The sequence below is a fragment of the Astatotilapia calliptera genome, chromosome 11 (assembly GCF_964374335.1).
Source record: "Astatotilapia calliptera chromosome 11, fAstCal68.1, whole genome shotgun sequence".
Lineage (NCBI taxonomy): Eukaryota > Metazoa > Chordata > Actinopteri > Cichliformes > Cichlidae > Astatotilapia > Astatotilapia calliptera.
Window position 1 is genome coordinate 9,777,597 of NC_137432.1, and position 22,006 is coordinate 9,799,602.

At 41.6% G+C, this 22,006-nt stretch overlaps 2 protein-coding genes across 7 annotated transcripts; one reads left to right on the forward strand and one right to left on the reverse strand.

The window, feature by feature from the left end:
• The first annotated feature begins 496 nt into the window (after positions 1-496).
• On the forward strand, positions 497-13,103 carry cep85 (centrosomal protein 85). 3 transcript variants are annotated; one of them, XM_026184403.2, is made up of 14 exons: positions 497-648; positions 1,545-1,603; positions 1,708-1,839; positions 5,691-6,478; positions 8,269-8,399; positions 8,502-8,619; positions 8,736-8,921; positions 9,379-9,531; positions 9,627-9,781; positions 9,890-10,007; positions 10,422-10,472; positions 10,568-10,675; positions 10,808-11,051; positions 11,166-13,103. In XM_026184403.2, exons 2-14 carry the CDS (start codon positions 1,564-1,566, stop codon positions 11,327-11,329), a joined length of 2,388 nt encoding a protein of 795 aa, XP_026040188.1. In that variant the 5' UTR covers positions 497-648; positions 1,545-1,563; the 3' UTR covers positions 11,330-13,103. The 3 variants fall into 3 exon arrangements, with proteins under 3 accessions (XP_026040188.1, XP_026040190.1, XP_026040189.1); XM_026184405.2 differs by having other exon boundaries at positions 10,913-11,051; XM_026184404.2 differs by having other exon boundaries at positions 557-704.
• ubxn11 (UBX domain protein 11) lies at positions 11,840-19,096 on the reverse strand. 4 transcript variants are annotated; one of them, XM_026184409.2, is made up of 14 exons: positions 18,024-19,090; positions 17,881-17,921; positions 17,416-17,511; positions 17,203-17,303; positions 17,057-17,108; positions 16,896-16,975; positions 16,748-16,814; positions 16,437-16,654; positions 16,274-16,351; positions 16,077-16,200; positions 15,883-15,986; positions 14,744-14,817; positions 14,214-14,357; positions 11,840-14,126 (listed from the first exon to the last, which is right to left on the reverse strand). In XM_026184409.2, exons 1-14 carry the CDS (start codon positions 18,092-18,094, stop codon positions 13,955-13,957), a joined length of 1,422 nt encoding a protein of 473 aa, XP_026040194.2. In that variant the 5' UTR covers positions 18,095-19,090; the 3' UTR covers positions 11,840-13,954. The 4 variants fall into 4 exon arrangements, with proteins under 4 accessions (XP_026040194.2, XP_026040193.2, XP_026040192.2 ...); XM_026184408.2 differs by having other exon boundaries at positions 16,143-16,200; positions 16,437-16,814; positions 18,024-19,096; XM_026184407.2 differs by having other exon boundaries at positions 16,437-16,814; positions 18,024-19,094.
• Between the last annotated feature and the right edge of the window lie 2,910 nt (positions 19,097-22,006).

A 22,006-nucleotide genomic window follows, 5' to 3' on the forward strand; every position in this document is an offset into this window, starting at 1 on the left:
ACGTACAGATCCGTGTAATTTTGATGTCTATCTTTTATAGGAAGAACATTGAGTTTACGTGTACTAAAATGTGCTCTACAAATACAATTCCTTGACAATTCATTGACATTGACCTCTTGTGTTTAAGTTTACAGTGTTCACATCAGTGCCAATCAACATTTTGTAGTCCAATTTAAGGTATTTTAAATATGGCTTCAACACATTTTAACCCTTGCGAAAGTCTTCTTCTAGGTTATTCTTGCCTTCTCTGTGCAACTTGGTTAGATGCGTTCGTTGTGTGTTGCTGTAGTGGTTTTTTGGCCACATGACAAGATAAAAATTCTGTGAATTAATCTGGCTCAGAGGTTAATATTTCACGATATTACACCAGCACCCATAGTTTTGAAGTCGGTGTGTACCATCAGTGGAGGTGTAACAAGGTGTATGCAGAAAACTCCGCAGCGGTTTGTGAAGCAGCACCCACTCCCCGAATTTAGCGGGCGGCGCTGTAATATTAAACAAGCTTCCACCGTGTCTTTGCGGGGTTGTCTGCCATCAGAGGAGATCAGTTGGCTAGCGGAACAACAGCAGCAGCAGCAGCGAAGGGTTCAGATTCAGAGCCCGAGACCGAGATTTATCACTGTATTCAGTCCTTATCTGAAACCGAAGGTAAAGTAGCCTTTCTTTCAGCGTGAAGAACCGGCTTATCTACGATAATGTGCACGGTAGGCTGAAGTCAGATATGTATCGTGGATGTGAACTCAGGAGTCTAAGAAAACCGTAGCGGTGTTAGCTGTTAGCTAGCTTGTTCGGCGGAAACGGATTTGTCGTGGATTAGCTAAAATGCTTAACGGTGTAGGGCATCGCTGCTCAAATCTTAAACGAGTTGTTTGTGTGTGTGTTTTTCTTTGTAACAAAATAGGTAGATTGGGATAGCAGTAATTGGCTCATTCGGCTGACTAACAAAAATACTTTTAGTACATTCAGTTAAGCGTGTACTCGTGTTTAGCTTAAAGCGTTCCCTGGCATCAGTAGTTTCCTTTAAGAATTAGCTACAGAAAATGATTAGTTTGAACAACAGTGGGGGCTGTCTTAGCCTTTTGGTGCCCACCATCATTACATTCTTTTCTCACCATTGATTTGGAAGTTCCTATAGGGTTCCCGTAGGGATAGAGATGTTTGTGTAAGACATTATGTAACGAGAAGACATGTGCTCGTGTTGTTATTTTTGTTGCTACCCAGAAAAGTGTGTGTGGTGGTTGTTGATGGGCAGATGAATTTGATAGGCGAGCAGATCAGTCAGTAGCTAACAGCTGCTGTGTCCTAGCCCGTGACCGTCCAGTTCATAATTACTATGTGCAGACAGGCTTTCTACGGTGGGCACAAAAGTCTGCCAGCCTCTGTCAAATTATTGTTTAAAATAGATCGTTAGTTGTTCAGCTGTTTGTTTAAGTGAGGCAAAGTAAACAAATTTACACATGTTCCAATTTAAAGCTATTCCATGAGTTTGATCACCTGTTCAGTGTCCCGTACCATACAATAATGCTAATTCCTTGTCTCCACAGGTAACTGGTCTTTTATGGAATGACCACCTCGCAGAGATATATTGAATCCAAACCAGCGGGTAAGTTGACACGCTGCTGTCACCATGCATAAGCCCTGCATCATTTCCACATGTGTTGATGTTCTGCTCTGCTGTCGTTGTCCCTTTTCACAAATGTGCATTAGCCCGGTTTGCTGACATGGAGTGGCAGACGCCAGCTGTGTCAGAGAAGTTCCAAAGCCGTTTTGGCCGCCGGCCCGGAACATCAGACAGCGGGGACACTGGTCTTGGCACATCAGCATCTGACAGTGCAGAAGGTGATGACTTTTGCTTGTTCTTCCTCTGCCTGTAGTGCCTGTTGTGTAACATTGTTTTGAAGACTGTCTCACTGCAGTGACCTGAACACATCCATTAAACAGTGTTGGGTTTGTTTTTCTAATGGTTGTGCACCCTTAAACCTCTGTTCTTTAAAATTGCTCACTAGAAAGTTGAGCGCAGTCATGAAATATTTAAATTAGGTAATGCTTGGCACTTAGCAATTTTGGGGAGATGAAGCTGGAACACACTGTGTTGTCCATGGTGTTGTTTCTAGGTCTATTTATAGGGTGATAAAATGTTCATGATTCACCGCTGATGCCTGGGACATTTACAGAGATACTCCCCAGCCAAAACTGACCCAAGGTGCAGCTTGTACTGCTCCAGAGTTGAGGTTAAGTGAGAGGAGATGTTTGAATGCCAAGGCTGTACCTTGCCTGTGGCGGGAATATCACTGCTTTCACATTGTTCTGTTTAAAATGGGAATCTCCCAATGGTTTGATAGCTTGTGTGTGCATGCACTAGTGGAAAAAATAATGGACTGAAAGGCTGTGTTTAATGGATGGCCAGCTGGGATGGGTGGTCCCTGTTTCCAAAGGAAACATTACAAAATAATAGGCTGCAGAGTAGCAGCACTGTAGGCTTTGGGCTGGTATTTATGGGTGGATTGCCAGGCAATTGTCAAGGACAAGGAAAAATATTAGTGAGGTGATGGTGTCCCAGCACACTGAGTAAACTGATGGTTATTTTGGTGCTCTCCCTGTCACTATGGTGAATTAAACAATCTCTGCTCCTGCCTTTTTATCAGTTAGCTTTAAGAGAATCAGAATCAGAATCAGAATACTTTATTGATCCCTGGGGGAAATTATTTTTTGTTACAGTGCTCCATTTTAAACCAACATTAAGACAAGACAGACAATACGCTAACTAAGAATAGTACAATATATACATATATATACATACATACATACATAAGTCACTTATAAATAAATATTTGGAAAAGAAACATGTGTAGTTGTAGCAGTAACCAGTGTGTTAAGTGGATGCGTTGTACAGGGAGATGGCCACAGGCAGGAATGATTTCCTGTGTCATTCAGTGGTGCTTTTCGGTAATCTCAGTCTCTCACTGAACGTGCTCCTGTGACTGACCAACATGTCATGGAGTGGGTGGGAGGTGTTATCCAACATTGTGTGAACCTGTGGAGTTCTTTTTTTTTTTTTTTTTTTTTTTTTAATTATTTAACCAGGAAAAAATGTCTTCAGAGTGTCCTGGCCAAGAAAGACAACAGTACAGTCAGTGGAGCATAAAACAAATAACACACAAGCAGAGATACAATAAGAAACAACCAAAACTTTCAAACTTCCAGTAAATACCAGTTATTAGTGTTAGTAGATGCATGCGTTCTGTCTTTGAAATAAATGAAAGCAGATGCCATTGAGGTGGCCAGGGTTATCTTACACCTCCTGAACATGTTAATCGCTGAGCTCGGCGCTTGTAAGACAATATTCCTATAACGGTCAGAGCTGTATTCAAGCGAATGGTTGGCAGGCTTGTTATTAGATACACTAATTGCTAGTTTTGCATTATTTTGTCCAACCCTCCACATGTTCATGTATTGAGTTGTGTTCCCTGAGCAAATTTCGTTTATAGCAATAGTTGTAAGCTATTACAGAGCTAAACTAGCAGCACTGACCCACTGTACAATCCTGAGTAGTTTGAGTGCTTTTCTGGATTTTTCTCTGGAAGTTTTGGTTTCCTGCCTTGGCTCATATCATATTCTCAAGATGTCAGTTTGATACGTTGAATAAAGGTGAAATTAAAATACAAAACAGAAGTCTCCAGACATTGTCTACAGTTTTGTGCTCTCCTTCAACAGACAGTTGTCCACTCTGTTCTCACATAGGCAAACTTGGAGCTGAGAGACTTTTCATTGGATGATATCTAGAAACGTTTCAGGCTATAGTGCATGTGGGAAACTGGCTTTAATATATCCAGTAATGCAGCTATTAGGCTTTTTTCCAACCACCTAGACTGATGGCAGTGCCTATAAATATAGCAGATAATTAGAGTTTGGAATTAAACTGCTTCCAGTTTAGCACCAGTATCAAATTGTCCAGTCCATTGCATTCTTGTGGCTCCAAGCTGATCAGTGCCTTTTAATCGGGGCCTTCATGATTTCCTGACTTTTGCATATTTTATAGAGGGACATCAAACTCAAGGAAAAAGGTTTTTGCACATCATAGTCACACACAGGCCTTCTAAAAAAACAAAACTCTGTTTCTAAACTGTGTTCAGATTCAGGTATAGTAAAACCTCTGTGTCTAAGCTGAAAAACTATGTACTTGGATGATTGATCATGAATCAATGAGGGTATTGATAAAGAATCAGACCAGCAGGCAGAAGAGATAATGACATTGTTAACAATGATATCTTATCAGTGTCTTTCACTAAAAGCTACGATAATGAGTTTTTAGAGTCACCGTGAAGTGGGAAATACACTCGATTTGGTATACAAATGAACAAGTTTTGGGTTTTTATGTCTTTGGGTAGGAATGTGTGTTGAGCAAACATCTAACAAAGGTTGTTCTTGCTGAGGAGTTCAGACATGTTCTAGCCAGTCATGATTCAGTGGAGCCTTGAGGCGTCTTTTATATCAGATGTGTTATGTTTTTAAAAAAAAAAAAAAAAGTTTGTTCTTTTTTTCCCCCCACCCTATTTTGCCATGTTTGCTGTTTATTTTTGTGTGCAGTGATTATTCAGGGTGTCTTAATTTAAATCAGTTCTGGTTTAAGCTGGTAAGAGGTAGAAGTATCCCATTCAGTATTTGACTTTGGAGGTACACGTGTGATGTGTGGTTCAGTGGGAGGAGGCAAGGTGCTTAAATAAGCGGCACCCACAGATTGCTCTGTAACTTGAGAGGTGGGCTATAAATACCCCCTAACCTTTCCTGCGTGTGCCTGTTTGTATGCGTTCGTTCAGGGCTCGGTAAAGGCGAGGTCTTCTGTTGGAGGACAATACGGCTTTGGGCTTGTTCGTCGGGCGGCTGTCAGTCTTGGCTTCACAGGTTGTTCTGTTGCTCTCAGGAAATGCAGAAGACTGTTCTGTGTTTTGATTTAAAGCGTTCTGCCGCTCTGCTCACTTCCGCTCGTTGTTAGAAAACATGCCACAGCCTCTAACACGTTTGCTGTGTTCGAGTGACTGCCCAATTTTCAGACTTCAACACTTCTCTGAGGTTTGTAGTGCTGGTAAAACAGTTGTGTAACGTGTGTTGAGGATTGTGGAGATGGCTGGTGTTGGGTTTTCCTGTGTTCCTAAAGTCATTTATCATCTCTGAAGCTTCCAGATTAACATTGCTGTATCTGCTTGCTTAGTAAAGTGGACTCTGTGTTTACTGAAGCTGTAGTACCCCATGTGTGTTGTCAAAATTTTGCTAATTATAGGGCTGAACTTTTTGTCTGCCCTTCTGCAGTAACATATTTTTATAGTGGGTTATAATTGTACATGTTTCAGGCAGGTATCAGCAGGTTTATTAACACAGTGAACACAGGAAATGTTTGTCATGTAACACGGAGCTCTAATTCTGTGCAGTGCTTTAAGTCTATTATAAGCCTATTCCCTGAGTTGAGTCAGTCAAAGCCATTTAATTCTTTCAGCGGTGACACCTCATCATCAAAGTAGGCCACCAGTAAACCCTGCTGCATCTACTTTACACTGCTGACTGAAAATAGAGAAAATGGCCTGCGGTAGCGCTCCAGATATTCTGCACTGGTTTAACAGGGAACATTTGTAGTGTGAGAGAAATCCTCTTAATGTTGTTTCTAATGTTTGTCTTCTTTTATTATTTTTTTTAAGATTTCTGCAGTTCCAGCAGCAGCCCCTCTTTCCAGCCCATCCGCAGTCAGATCCCCATACCCACTGCACATGTCATGCCATCCACGGCCGGAGCCCCGGCCTCAAAGCCCCAGTCATGTGTCCAGGAGGACTGCCTGTCCTCAGCTGCAGGTCACAGATCTTCCTCTGGCTCCAGAACCCCAAGCGGCACCACGTCAAAGTCCTCCTCTCTCTCCAAATCAGCATCTTCGCCCAACTTGGATGCTGAAGTTGGCGTGGGAGGAGATCCCGTCGGGGTAAAGCCCGACTGCCTGAGTCGATACCGTAGTCTGGTGAATGGGCTGGACCACTCGCTTTTCCCAACAGACCATACGCGATTGGACGAGGGCCACAGGTTTGATACTCCTGCGGTGGAACCTACACTGAATCAGTCAGCCATTCTGGGTGGGTTATGCCCTGACATGAGACTCCGGTTACAGACCGGGATTAGAGACACTCCAGACTACGTGTCTGAGGCCTACAGAGGAAGTTTGGAGCACAGCTATAAAGTTCTGCCTGAAGCTAGGCCTGGCGTTCCTGGTACTGCAGAAGCCTCTAATCAAAGGGGCGGACAGCCTGGTGTGGCCGGATCTGCTGGAGTTTATACGAGTCCTCTTAGCCTTCAGACGCAGGCTCTGTTGAGAGAGCACGCAGGCTCCAAAGGTTATGAGCCGCTGCGGCAGGACAGATGCAGTGAACTTCCAAGCTGGCAGCAGCAACAGCAGCATAAACAACTGGAAAGCTTACGCTTGCAAATGGAACAAATGCAGGTATGTATCTCAATATAAAACATCTACTGCTGCAAGATTGTTGGTAAAGAAAGTGAGACCAACAAGTTTGGATTTCAAGTGTATCTTGTGACACTTTTTCCACACAATATATTTTGCTAGGTGGCAAAACAAAAAAGGCAGCTTTAAATGGGTTCAGATGTATCTGGGAAAATGTAAAAAACTGAAGATTTGTGGAGTAGCTGTTTGTTTGTAAAGATTAAAACTTGGAAAAAGAATAGCTTCTATACACAATGTATAGATTTTCCCATTTCTTTATTAATTACATATAAAATGTGGTCTAATACACATTTAAGTTTATTTTAAAACAGGATTTTAAACAGATCAATAACCAAAATTTAAAATTCAACTACTTCAATCAATTATATGCTGTCTGCAGATATATTTAATTATTCGATCTTTTGTTAACACTGACTTTTGTTATGTTTGGGAGCAGATGCTGACCGAGTGCCACTTTGAAGTGTGACTTTTAGCAGTTTATCAAATTTTTGCTTACAAATGAACACTTAAGTACACTAATGCAGTTTTTCTGGAACTAACACTGAACAAAAACAAGCTAAACCTGATCGTATTGAGAGGTAATTATACTATATGAACAGGCTGTACAACCTCTTGCTGATTCAAAGCCGAGATCGATGAGCTGCATTCAGTCATTTCTAATACATAACGTTATTTATTGTATTTTAAATGCTTAGATATAATTTTTGTGTCCTTTCCCAATAAGCGTTTTTGTCCTCAACATACATAGCCTATTTGACATTAACAAAAGAAGTAGATGACAGGCTCGTGTTCATGTTTCTTGGGAATATATTTGTTATGCCAGTTTATTTGTTCTGTCACTGTCAGGTGGCTAGCTGTGTGCAGATTTAAACCTGTTATGTTGTCAGCATAAATGTGGCGTGTGTGGCTCTAAAATTATAAGTATTTAATGTAAAGATGTTGGCACTAAAGCAGAAATCAAACAGGTACCAGAGCTTATTTATTGATCATAAGAATACTGATCAGCTCCAATGTTACCAGTTGTACTATTGGCAGTGAACAAATAAAGAAACTTGGTGTCCTTTACTATTGTTTTATTAATAATATATTGTCCAGTTTGTATTTCAAACTTTATAATTTGGGGTTTAGAATCAGAAGTTCATCTTCCCTGTTTCTATATGTGCGTGAAGGCCATTGGCAGCTGCAGCACAGTGTAGCACGTACAAAGCTACACAATGAATTATGGTTCCTAAAGTCATAAGTACAAGTCTTTTGCATATAAAGGCAGAAATTCCAGCAGTCTGCCGGTAGCTTGAAGGGTTAATGATTAAAAGTAACCGTTTTGTCCTGAGTGCACACATGCATGACGAGCATCACTATCATTGTCTTTGTCCTGAATCCTGTTAATTTGTTTCTTATACAACATCAACAGTGAAAGCACAAATCACCAAGTAGTGTTGATAAGACTAGTAGTACCATTACAACCTTAACATTAGTCATCTAAAGTTTTACTGGAAAACAAACACTGCTGGCACTGCTAATTATTTCATAGCACAGTGACCCATGACCATGTGATTTGACAAAAAAGTAGTTGTTACTTTCGTGTTGCATATGAATAATTGGAGGTTATTCATGAGGCGTTTGCAGTACTCGGTACTTTAAAGCACTAGATCTGTTGTTGCTAACCCCTGAATTGTGTGAAAAAGTGGAAAGTATGCAGGTGTGTCTCATCACTTGTCCGCCACTGTCAGTTAACACTGACACGTAATACATTTCTCCCTCTCTTGTTACAGCTAATGGGTGGAGGAATGGGTCAGTACCCACCTCTATACTCAACACCGGTTCACTCTGAGTCGGGCAAGTGGGACGCGCTGGTCAAAGCCAGTGAGAGCCTGCTAAAGGAGAAGGAGCTTATCATTGAGAGGTAAGTGTTTGTAATGGGTTCACTGCTTTTATTAAATTACCAAAACAAAGCTTTGTGAATGTTTGTGTTGTTGTTGATGGTTGGACTTGGTTGTGATCGCAGACAAAAGCAGCACATGGCCCAGCTGGAGCAGCGTCTGAGGGAAAGCGAGCTGCAGGTTCACGGAGCCCTCCTGGGCAGAGGAGCTTCTTATGGAGATATGTATATGCTGCGTCTACAGGTTAGTAAAAACATGCTCAGCCTCCAGAAAGCAACGCTTAGGACTACTATACTGCTGTCATGTTGACTAACTGCACCCATATCTTACTCAGCTGAGTCTTTGATGTTGACTTGCAGGAGGCTCAGAGGGAGAACGCGTTCTTGAGGGCGCAGTTTGCAGAGCGCACAGACTCTGTTGTTCTGGAGAAAGCAGAGGCAGAGCGCAGACTCGCGGCAGTTGAGGCTGAGATGCGGCGACTGACCGAGAATCTGAAGGAAGCCTGCGAGAGGCACACGGAGGAGATGAAGAAACAGGAAGAAAGGGTTTGTGCTTACCCAACACGTCCTTATTAAGAGTCATGCACACGAGAACCACAATATCGAGACTGAAAACCTTTAAACCCTAATGATGGCCAATGCAATGGTTGTTTTTTTTTATATATAAATAAAAACCCTGCCCAATACTTTGCTCTAGCATGTCCCAGTATTTGATATTAGCTAACAGCAGAGCAAAACACTTGACGTCCTTGAGCCCAAGGACATCAAGTGGGAAGTTGTTGTCTCCCACACAAGAAACAATATGGTGTAGATAAAAATCGGTCAGGGTTAATCACACGCTTCCTCTTTTCATTAAACAAACTTCTTTGAAACTAAAAAGTAACAATGGGTTTGTCATTTTCCTTTATTCATCATCAGATGATTGAGAAGGGCTGTAATCAGTATTGAGCGGCACATTTGGGTACCGTAATGTTATCAGATTAACGTGTGTTTATGTTTGCAGATCCGCAGTCGAGACAAGCACATCAGCAACCTGAAGAAAAAGTGTCAGAAGGAGTCGGAACTGAAGAGGGAGAACCAGCAGCGTATTGAGACTCTTGAGCGCTACCTCGCTGACCTGCCCACCTTGGAGGACTACCAGAACCAGAACAAACAGGTTAGGACACTAAACTTTAACTCCTTTTCGTTTGCTCAGGTGCACATGTGTTAATCATTAAACCTGCTCATGTTTGTTTGCTTTTTTAAAATAAGCTGTTGGAAGCTGAACATCAGGTAGCAGAGCTAGAAAGGAAAGTAAAAGAACTGGACGACTGTCTGGCGACGACAAACTCGCAGCTGAAGGAGAAAGACTCATACCTGGAGGAGCAGAAACGCAGGGAGAGGGACCTGCTGACCACCATTACTGAGTATGTGTACTCCTCTCTGTAGGCATGTTATTTCTCCTCGCTCTGTGTAAAAAGAAAACCTAATAACTGTGCATAATGAGTGTTCTGCGTTATTTTTGTCTTCATCAGTATGCAGCAGCGGGTACAGCAGGGCCTGGAGGATGGAGCCAGACTCCCTTCTCTGGATTTTGAGAAGCTTAGAGGAGAGAACAACAGTTTGAAAGAGGAGCAGCAGAGACTCAAAAAGGTCTGCTTGGTGTGGTCTTACATGTGCAAAGAAGGTTCACCTTTTCAGATCAGGACAGAACACAAAGACAGGATTACTAAGGACTATTTGTATGTAGGTTTATTAAAAAGTAATTTCTATCCCAAAGTAAAGATGCAGAAAGAACCCACTTTGTGCATTGACCTCAGATGACTCCTGAGCTTAGAGGAAGTTCATGTTCAGATGAGTTAGATTTACAGAGAAGTGAGTATTTCTCTGGGAAATGACTGTATTATGTGGTTTACAGCATGTTCTCTGCAGTGTGTACTGAATTTGCTGTGCTCATGTGTGCAAGTTAGATCAATAACATGGAAAATATCCAGCACACGCTGGTCGGTAACGCCTCATTGGTGCTTAAGTTGGTGTTGTTTTAATGCTCATTTCTTCTCTTTGCAGGTTATTGAGAAGCAACACAGGATGATGGAACAGCTTGGATCACAGATCCAGGTGTTTATCTCTTCACAGGGAATCTGAATGAGTGCGTGTTTGCTGTTTCTGTAGCGCGCAACATTTTTAAATCTTTTTTTTTTTTTCTTTTGCAGGCTTTGGAGGAGCAGATATCTCAGGAAGAAAGCAGCTCTCAGGCTCTCAGAGAGGAGGTGCTGGCCAAAGAGCAGAACGTGTTAGAGCTCCACACAGCCATGAAGGAGGTGAGCTATATTAACCACCATCTCCAAAAAAGCACCAACTTTCTCAGTTTCTGTTTAATTTAGAAATCAGACCTCTGAGTCCTCAATAAAGCTCGACAGCTCCTAACACCGATGCCGATCATTGTGTTGTAGCTGTCGACCCAGAACCAGGAACTAATGGAGCAGAATTTGACGCTGCAGGAGCAGATGAGCGATCCAGAGCAAAAGTGCACTAACCAGGCTTCCTCTGTCCTGCAGCCAGCTGGGGCTAATCTCACAAAGAGACTGCATGCTGAGATTGCTTCCTGCCTCAGTGACCTGCGCTCACTGTGCAGCATCCTAACCCAGCGAGCCCAGGGACAAGACCCCAACCTGTCCCTGCTCCTTGGCCTCACTTGTAAGCACTACTCGAGTTTTTATTTCTGACCTTCATCTTTTTCACTGTAGTGTTGAATTTGATGTTTAAATTAAATGTAATCGAATGAGAACCAATTATGCATTGTTTTTCCAGCACCCCCATCCGTGGCGGAGCACGGCGAGGACTGGATGAATCCTGAGGTGCTGCAGAAGAAGCTGGTCGAAGTCCAGCAGCTCCGGCGCGATGTCGAGGAGCTGCGTAACGTAATACTGGACCGTTACGCTCAGGACATGGGAGAAAACTGCATAACTCAGTAACCTCGACAACCAGCCACGATGGAGGAAACTTGCGGGAACCTCTTCATCTCGGAGGACTCTTAACAGGCTTTTCTTCCACGCTTTGTTCCTGAATGTCAGAGGACTGGACTATAATTTCCTTGAAACGAGGACAAAGGAAAGCCCATATGGTTTAGCTTCTACTTCTCGACTGACTGCATGTCGAGTCTCAAGCCTGCCTGTAGCTCAGAGCCCCCACCTCCCCGCCCCCATCCCATTGAGTTCATCTATTTCAGTCCAAGGGCTAACAGAATATAACTTACCTCTAATACTTGATCCTTAAGCATTGTGTGTCTGTGTGTTTGTGTGCGCACGTGTGGGGTTTTTTTTGTTTTTATAATGATGACGACATGATGCTGTCAGTTACCAAAACAGTCTTATACTTTTTATTCCACTTTGGTGGAAAACTCTTTGTGTAGAGGTCCTGCAAATATTAACTTATTTAAAATTTAATTTCCCTCCAAAGGGGAATTATCTGAGAAGTAGTTGACAATCAACTGAAAATATTTAACCTTTGCTTTTTACTTTTGCTTTTTTTTTTTTCTTCCTTTTTTTAACGACTTTGCAAGGAAATGTTACTAATGCGCCATTTGAAATGGTGAACACTGTAATACTGGACTCTGCTGTGAGGTATGAGGCATAATAACTAAAAGAGGTTTAATACCAAATCAGCTTCTCACACCAACAGGCCTACCGTATACCAAAGAAACACCGGTGGAAGCAGTCGTGCAGGTGTGCGAGCACTCCTCGCTGCTGCAGGCTTCCTCCTGAATGAATTACCAACATGTGCCTTTCTGTCGCGTTTGCAACTTCAATGCTAATTTCATCCCAGACCAACCACAAAGGGCTGATTGCAGCTGACTCTTCCAGTATAACCGTTCACTCAGTGTGTCAACCAGTAGGACAGTCAATACATTCCCTCTGACACTGAATGTAGTAGGAAAAAAAAAAAACGTGTTGCAAAGCTCGAGTTGGCCCTGGTAGATGATTAAAACACGGTGAAAGTCTGAGCGTAGATATAGCGTAGATTTCATGTCGATGACAGCAGACTCGCATTCAAGCCGAGCGGTGAACTGTTTGAGTAAATGTATGAATGAGAAACAGTATTAATCTTCAGTATTATTTATTGTTATTTTAGGGTTTTTTTGTTTGCATTGAAAACTCGGTGTGAAAGTTTTCTGGGTCTTCCTAACGTGTTGTTGCTGTAATAATGTGCTAACGTGTCTCAGCAAGCATCCACAGTGTGCAAAGGTCCCATGAAGTGTCTGTTAGATTGTATTATTTCTTTGTGGTTTGAGGTGTGATGAGATGGGATGGGATGTTCCTTCAGGCGTTTTGACTGTGGAGGTGACTGTGGAGGGGTTGGCTGGATCACCCCATAATCACGGGTCACATCGAAGTGAATGGAGTTTTTGTATTTGTCCTGACGGTGAGATAAGCCATTTAAAAGGGGAAAACAAAAACGAAAAAGCATGACACTTTATGGGAAGAGAAAGGGATTTTAACATAAAAATATGCAACAATGACTTTTATTATTCTGAACACCACCCAGGGACACACAAGCCATTTTTCATTTCATGGGACCTTTAAACTTGAGTAGCACAAGATTTCTCTTTGAAAAGTCGGGCTCCGCATGCCTTAACATCTCAAATGTTTTGCAAAAGGGAAAAAATATGTTTATATTTTCATACTTTTGTCCTTGTTTGTATTTGCATATTTTAGAAATAAAGATTTTCGACACTTGGTTTTGTTTTAATTGGTCTCAGATTGCTTTTATTTGTTTAACTTTGCAGAGAAAGGATGAAAAGACCAGACTGTTCCTGCAGATGTGTCAGCTGCACATTCATAATGAGTCCAGGGAAGAGATTGTCCTTTAAAAGACACAAATTAGGAGATTATGTCCTACCACCAGCAGCCTGAACCTTACTTTTATGTTTACTCAGAATTCTGAACGTATCATCCAAGTATTGCAGCAGAAACAGACTCATCAGACCATGCAACATTCTTCCAGTCTTAATCGTAACTTCAGCGTCCTGGTCTCAACTGACAGCAGCCGGTGTGGTCCTCACCTGCTGTAGCCCACCTGCTTAAAGGTTCTGTGTGTTGTGTGCTAAGAGATGCTCTTCTGCATATTGTGGATGTAACAAGTTACTGCTCCTTTCCCATAAGCTCTAAGCAGTCATTCTGTTTCTCCTATTTCACCCAGAGAACTGCTGCTCACTGAACGTTGTCTCTGAACTTTAGAGATGGTTGCGTGGAAAATCCCAGCAGACCAGCCCATCTGGCACTAACCGTTCTGATGATCTGTTTGAACTTTAGCAGGTCAGCTTGAGCATGTCTACATGCACTGAATTGCTGCCATGTGATTATCTGATTAGATATTGGTGTTAATGATCTGTGTCCCTGTTAAGATAAGAGCAAAGGTATAAGAAACAAAAGGAATAATGGCTCATTGGGATTTTATTTCAGTGTCATGGGTTTGTGAATGCTTTTGGCCTCACTGTCACAGAACACAGTCGTCATTAATAACATCAGCAACACCTTTACTTCTGCTCACGCTCCGCTCTGCTGTGAACAGCACTGATGTAACAAGATAAAAGTAATTCTTTAATCTTTAACAGCTTTGTTGACGTCGGCCAGTGAAGGATCGGGCTTCCTCTGTCGCAGCAGTAGAGTGGCGTTTGTCACGATTCCACGCGACTGGAGCGTCTGACCATCATCATCATAGTTGCGCTGTGGGAATGCGCTGATGATGTCATAACTGGGCACACCGCCCCTTCTGTAGTGCAGCGACAAACAAACAGCAGGCTGGGTCACGTGATTGTAAAAGCAGCGGTGCGGTCAGTGCATTGAGATGTGTCCTCACCTGTGTTTGTCCAGGAACCTCCGCAGGTCACCGACTGTTTCCGACGGGGACATTTTCACTATGTAAGTGTGGCTCCCGTCTTCTGACTTCACCTTGAGAGTGATGACATTACAGGCAGGCTGGTAGGCGCTGAAAGCCTGCAGTCTGGTGGCAGCCATGACGCATTATGGTTGTTAGAAAAATGTGGGTGAAAACTGGAGCGTTGCATCACAAACACGGTCACCAGCTGATGGCTGCCCTCATTTTCAGATCAGCACATACAGTAATCTCTACAATCTGGACGATCAGTGGCCAAATCGGGATTTAAGCAGGTCTTACATCAAGTGTGGTGTTCTTAAATTCCTTTAACCCACTTTGTACTTGTCATTTTTTTCATGTGGTATTCATTTGGTATGGCAAATGTTTTTAAGCCATGCTTATTTGCACAGCATGAGTTTGTGATGACTGACACCCTCTGGTAAGTCTGTTAACTGGCAGAGACAAATATTTATGCTATACACATAAAAAATAAAAGAGAACATTTGGTTTACCTCTCAGTACTCGCTTGCAGTGACGGTGTATCTATCAGTATCACTGAACTGCTGCTGTCCACATCAGATGTACCCTGGTAGAAGCACACTGATTATCAGTGCTGTCTTATATATACATGAGGACTTAACCATTAGGCCCTCTATAAAGATTTTCCCAAGTGTTGCTAAACAGAGAAACAGTGGAACTGAAATCAGAGATTTGTGCAGGCCTTTAATGACACTAATGACAATTAATGTTGATTTTGGCCTTCTGGAGCCTGGTCTTCACCAGGGGTGACTATGTTTTGGGGCACTGTCGTGATTAAAGACAAAGCAACAACCCAGACACAGGTTTACTGGTGACTGCTTGAGATTTTGCTCCCAAATCTTCACATATCCTTTTATTTTGATTTCTTCCACCTTGAAGAGATTCCCAGTTCCAGACACAACATAATACTGCCACCACTGTGTTTCAATGTGGGGACGTTGTTCTTTGCTTTATATGTCTCTCACTTCTTTCTCCAAACATAAAAAGCATCTCTTTGGCCAAAGAGCTCTAGTTTTGTCTCATCTGATCAAAGCATGTGCTACTAGTATCTAAAATCTTTCTCCAGGTTGTCCTTCAGTGAGTTTGGCATGAAGTTATCTGTTCTGCAGAAGTGGAGTTTTTCTTGTTCTGCAGCTTTGCAGTCCATTCCTGTGCTGGATTCTAGTGATTATCTTCTTTGAGACTATAATTCACGACTCGAGTAAGTCTGAACGGATTTCTTTTGTTTTTGGTAGCATGCTTTCTCAGGTGGCAGCTTGAAGTTTTTATAATGTGAGAAAATTGGAAGCTAACTCTCAGTTTCAACTTAGCTTCGAGCATTACAATGTTAAAGCTCATCATTGCACAGCAGTAGTGCCTGCTATGGTTTTTCAGGGAACTAATAATACTGATCCTGGTAATTTTTGCTTTTTTCTGAAATGGTAATAATAGTTGATGCTTTATAAAGAAAACTACAATGTTTACAAATGTTATGTTTAAAAGTCCTTGGTCTGTTTAAAAAAGCACTCGGAAAAATGTTGACGAAGCTTTTAAACTTTGTAGGGTGGCTGGTAATTTTGTCCTCATCTGTATATTTGTACAAACAGATAATTGCTGCTTCTCTACGACTCACCTGCAGCTTTGCCCTCAGCGAGTTCCTGATATCAATCACTCGGCCGGCCTTCACCACCAACTTCGGCAACTTGTTCAGGAACTGATCTGTGGTCAGCTTCTTGCCTTTGAATCAGAAGAAAACATGAGAATGACAGCAAAGTCTCTGAGGATCTGCACCGCGGCTTTGATCAGGGTGACGTTTGCAGAACAGACCGGGGAAGTGAGAACTCAGCGAGCTTGCTGATTCATCTTTGTCCCCACAAACAGCCTGTCCTTTACCAGGAAACGTTTCCCACGGGAGCCTAGAGTTGAATTCCTCGTATCGCCTGTCATGAAGCTGCAAAGAGAATTTTTGTGAAGACAGTCGATTGTTCCCAAAAACAAAATAAGAAAAGGAAACTGAGACTCACCTCAAAAGGTACACCATCCGGAAATCTTTCTTGAAGCTCAGATGGAAAATAGCCATCCATTAGATCTTGCATGCACTGCTGCAGGGACCAAGAGTTTACTTTTAACCAAGGAAAGATTCCAGTTTAATATAGACTTTGATTTTCCTTTTTTAGTGTAGCTAACCTGCGTGCTGTGCTCCTGATATGAGCGGAAAGGACCATCAAACATTACAATGCCATTCCTGTAGAGCCTCAGTGGAATGGGATCCTTTTTTGCCAGCTGTGCTCCTGTCGCTGTCATTTGCACAAAAGACTCTCCTTCCCCTAGGAGGACGTTCAGTTCTCTGATCCTCTGCAGCACGAGATCAAAGTTTATGTGGACGCCTCTGCCACCAGAAGTCTCTGCAGAAGACAACAAAACAAAACAAAAACAGCACAGCTTTAACATACAAAAGACACGGAGGGATTGCAGGTCTGCAGGACTGGTGGATCTACCTCGCTCTGCAGGATCACCAGAGTCTGTATCTCCCACCCAGATCAAACCATAATCATTCAGAAAGTCCTGCAACAACGACAGCAGCTCAGTGAAACCTCCACACTGATAAAATCACGATCTCATACTTTATGAACACACCTTACTCACCTCCATCTCATGCACTTGATTTTGCAGTTGTTGGCACCGGCTTTCGAGATCATCTCTGCTCCTCGGGTCATGCATGCTTCCTAAATCCACACAATCATGAAAACGCTTTGATCGACTTAACATAAATCAAACTCAAGTCTGTGCCTGCTGTAGGTAATTACCTGACTTCTCCTGAACCCTCAGCTTCTCCTCTAAATCTGAAATCTGTTTATCCTTGGGAGGAATGATGAAACCATAAAGTGAGGTTTAAATATGTTTAAAGGATGGCTGGCAGTTTTGGTATTCGTTGAAGGGGTTGCATGCTCACTTTGCGCTCTATCTCCTTTGCATGGCTCCTCACTGTTTTCTCCAGGAGGGTCACTCGCTGCATCATGGCAGACATGAGGTCAAAGTTGGTCGGAGGACACCCTGGAAACCAGCAATTAAGTATTGGAAAAATAAAACGTATAATCATTTTGTATGTGATAAATAAAAGAAGATATATTGACACTGGAATATGAAGCATTGTGTTAAAGCCTACCTTTCTTTAATGGAGCTCCCGTATTTGAGGTGGAGGCTTCGTTGGTTGTAGTGTGAGAGTAATCAGAAGACTCATCGGCCAATTCAGCCTCAAATTCTAAAAACAAAAAGTATCATGGTTATAAAAGATGTTTTGCTATTTTTTCAACTGGAAAAGTTACCTGATAAACTTATGATCAGTTTCTCCAGTAAGATATAATTGTTATTATTCGTCAAATGTGAGGATTTGCTGCATTTTGCTCATCACAGTTTAAGTTATTTATGTTGTGGACACATGAATACTGTTAGATCTCCACACACTTTAAATCAAACAATCACAGTGTGTCTAAAGTGCAGACTTTGAGCTTTAATTTGAAGGGTTTAAAAGGAAAGTAGTTCTAGTTCTAGCTGGGATGTATTTATTTATTCTGTACTTGTACTTTACTGAATTTGCAGCGCTGCTGGTGATCTGTGAGTGCATCGTTACCTTTCAGCAGATTCCTCCTGAAAGGAACTTTTGATTTGCTCCTGCAGGTCGAAGAAAATTAAGTGTGGCGACATGATTGATACGTTTATCCTGCACAATAAAACTACAGTCCAGTTTCTACCTGTGTGGAGTTAATCACCTACCCTTGGTCTTTGTGAGCGCCCTGCAGAGGAGTGCGTTTGGTTTTCTTTAGCATCGACAAAGGAGAGCTCATTTTAAATCCAAAGCCTGAATATCCCACACTTATTTCTTCTTTGGACTTCTTTCTGTTCAGAGAATGAACTATAACAGAGGTTCAGAGGGATTTCCGGTGTTTTCTCAGTTTGTGTGGAGTCCGTTTCCAATAGCAACAATGTAACGTATTAAGTGAAGTCTGCAGAAGTGCCCGTTTCATCCAGAGGAGGTCGCTCTTTCTGTCCTCACTTTAAAATTATTAATTCATTTCCAAACTAAGTGATTGTAGTTTTTTTTAATGTGAGAAGTCATAAATATTTAATGTTTTATTCATCATAATAAGATGTATTATGAAATGTAAGCACTGGTGATGTCATGTTGGGAAACTAATGAGACAGAAAAACAAAACAAAAAAGCCTTTTTTTCATGAAAGATAAACAAACATTGATGAGTGGTGTTTCCTAAATTTGCCTTTACTATTTAGATGCCGTTAACCATGGATACTCAGAAATTATGACGGCAGCAACTAATCTTTGCCATAACATTTTTTCTTCCCAACTTTGACATACAGACATACCGCTCAGGCGGTAGAGCAGGTCATCTACTGATTGGAAGGTTGGTGGTTCGATTCCTGGCGTCCCCTAGTCTGCATGCCAAATATCCTTGGGCAAGATATTAACCCCAAATTGCTCTCCGATGCATCCATCGGAGTGTGAATGTGTGTGAAAGTTACTTAGAAAGCACTTAGAACAATAAGCTTGTGCGAATGGGTGTGAATGGGTGAATGCACAAGTTGTGTAAAGCGCTTTGAGTGCTCAGAAGAGTAGAAAAGCGCTATATAAGAACCAGTCCATTTACCATTTATGGTAGAGGTGGGCAGATTGATCAAAATATCGATACCAAAGCTTGTATTGGTATCAGATCAACACTAGCGCATTAGATTGATACTTTTTTGCCCTATCCTCTAAGTTCAGTATGGAGCCCACTGAATTGTATTCAATTTTTTGGGAGAAAATAAAAAATAAAAACACATTTTCTGTTGACTGTCACATTTATTGTATTTATAACCGATAGTACAGAAGTTGGTCCAAAGCCCTTTAGAGACAGGCACATTTACGTCACAGATCTCCAAAATAAAAGGTTTTGTTGTGCAAACAAATTACTGTGGAAAGTAATTAGTGGTTTAGTGATCATCTGTGCGTTTAATACACATTATTAGTCATATTTAAAGCACATATTCAACTGGATACACAATAAAATAGTACCTTCAGAAGCAATCTAATTACTTGTATAACCTAAGAATAATTCAGTGTCTAAGAATAATTCAGAATTAATAACCACAGTTTTCAGTTTAATACACCAGTTTACGCTTTAATTATGAAACCTGAGCCAAAGGCTTAATCATGTTGACCAGAATCCTCCAAAGTAAGTTTGTTTCAGTATTGTTTACACCATTGTTTCAGTCTCTTAACTACATAAATGCTGTCCATGTTATATTAAGCAATTAAAAACAGGATAGATAATACAGAATACAGATTTCATGCTGTAGCGCCTCAGCAGCAGCAGGGTAATATGCTTCCATAATTACATATTTCCAAGACGAATTTGCATGACATACAGCCCACGTGTAACACACGAGGGCTGTGTGCTTGATAGGTTGCTGAAGTATAACACTGATTTCATGGAATTTATTGACATTGACAGTGAGGTAGTGTTACGACATTAAGACATTAAGGACTTTGATAGATTCCATATCTTCCTGTCAGCCAGAGGACCACAGATGGAAACCTCTCTTGAGGAGACTAGTCAAAATCAGGTACACTTCGCGCTTCCTAAGTCATAAAATGTGTTTCAACAGTTATTAACAATTAGTCAGGATCAGATTTATTTGCCAAGTAGCAACTACAAGGATGAAATCAATTGAATTATTATTCAGAATTTATTTTAGTCTCTCTAAAAATCTATCTTTATCTTCCCTGTCTCCAAGACTGGAACAAGTATTGCATCACTTTGCAGTGATCCTGAAGCATCATCCACAACACACCAACCCCAGGGGATATGCATCGGTGATCTAAAGAGTGCAACCAGGCAGTATCACTTTATTGCCTTTCTATCTATCTATCTATCTATCTATCTATCTATCTATCTATCTATCTATCTATCTATCTATCTATCTATCTATCTATCTATCTATCTATCTATCTATCTATCTATCTATTAGGGGTGCAACGATACTCGTATCGATATTGAACCGTTCGATACAGTGCTTTCGGTTCGGTACGCATATGTATCGAACAATACAAAATTTGTAATTTATTTTATCAACTTTCCTTCTGACGATGCTGTCTGTGTTGAGCGCTCAGTGAATCTGCGTTCGACTACTCCGCCTAGGCTGCACTGTCGAGCCTAGGCGGAGTAGTCGAACAAATATATATATATATTCTTCCTCAGTTCAGCAATCTGTATGTAAGGATCTGGTTCTGTTGATACAGAAAGAGAAAAAAGGGTGTATAATCATGTGCTACCAGCAAAAACCTCAGCCAACTTATTTACAGTTTTTCTCAGTTGCTTTGGTGCGTTCCTCAGAACACCATTAACATTTGCACAGCAGTTAGTGCATTTCCCAAAACAATTAGTGCAAACTGCAAAACCTAGTGGATAGCCTGCAAAAGCACGTCACATGCACAGAATTGATTATCCATACCTCAAAAGCAAGTATCCATGTCAATGAAACTGTCAGTGCCATCAAAATGAAAAGTCTTGACACCATCTTTATGAACAAGATAGTCAAATGGCATTGTCATGTTTCCACTATGACAGTTTATAATTTCAGTGTTTCCCATTGCAAAAACAATTGGTGACACCTGAAAATGCTGACGACAGCACTATGGCCTACCTGTACAGCCATCTGAAATGTGCAGTAAAGTCACTGTAGATGTTATGGGAGTCTTGGGAGTAACTGAGACACTGAATACGTACGTTTCACATTTCCATTGTGTAGAAGTGTTTGTAATCCTACAGAATTGTGCAAAAGAAAAATATGCTACAGTCACTTGTTCACTGTAGAATACATGTAAACTTAAAATCACCCATTTGGTAGAGCTGTGCACTAATGTGAACAATAAACAGCACATGTAACAGTACAGTAAATCATTCTGGCACATCCAGACGTTCCTGTCTGTCTGGCCACATATTTTCATCTACATCACAACAGATGTTATCCCTCGCAATGCAGCGAGGAAAGTATCTCCTGGAGTGGCGAATCCATCCTCTGCAGGACCCTGCTGTGATGTCGTCACATGCTGCATCCATGGCTGCTAGCAGGGCCATTTGCTCATGTGGATGCCGGTCATAAACTTTCCACCTCCAGGCAGAGAAAAACTCCTCTATTGGATTAAGGAATAGGGAATATGGAGGGAGATATTCAACCAGAATTCTGTCATGTGCTGCAAACCACTCTCTGACCAGATGGGAGTGGTGAAAACGGACATTATCCCAGACAACAACATACTTGCTGAGTTGGCCTCCACCTCTCTCATTCTCAGGGACTAGGTCCCTGTAAAGAGTGTCTAAAAATGTCAGGAGATGTTGGGTATTGTATGGACCAAGAAGGGGGATATGGGTGAGGACGCCGTTGTCTGAGATGGCTGCACACATGGTAATATTCCCTCCGCGCTGACCAGGGACTTCAGTGGTTGCCCTCTGTCCAATGCGATTTCTTCCACGCCTTCTGCCTTTGGCCAGATTGAAACCTGCCTCATCAACATACAGTTTTTCTCAGTTGCTTTGGTGCATTTCTCACAACAGAATTAAACTTTGCACAATAGTTAGTTCAACCTCCACAACATGTAGTTGTTTTGGCACAACCTTGTGCAAATGCCTTTGGACATGAAGCAGTTGAGTAAGTACAAATATCTAAAGAATGGTCACTTTTGACTTGCTATTCATCACT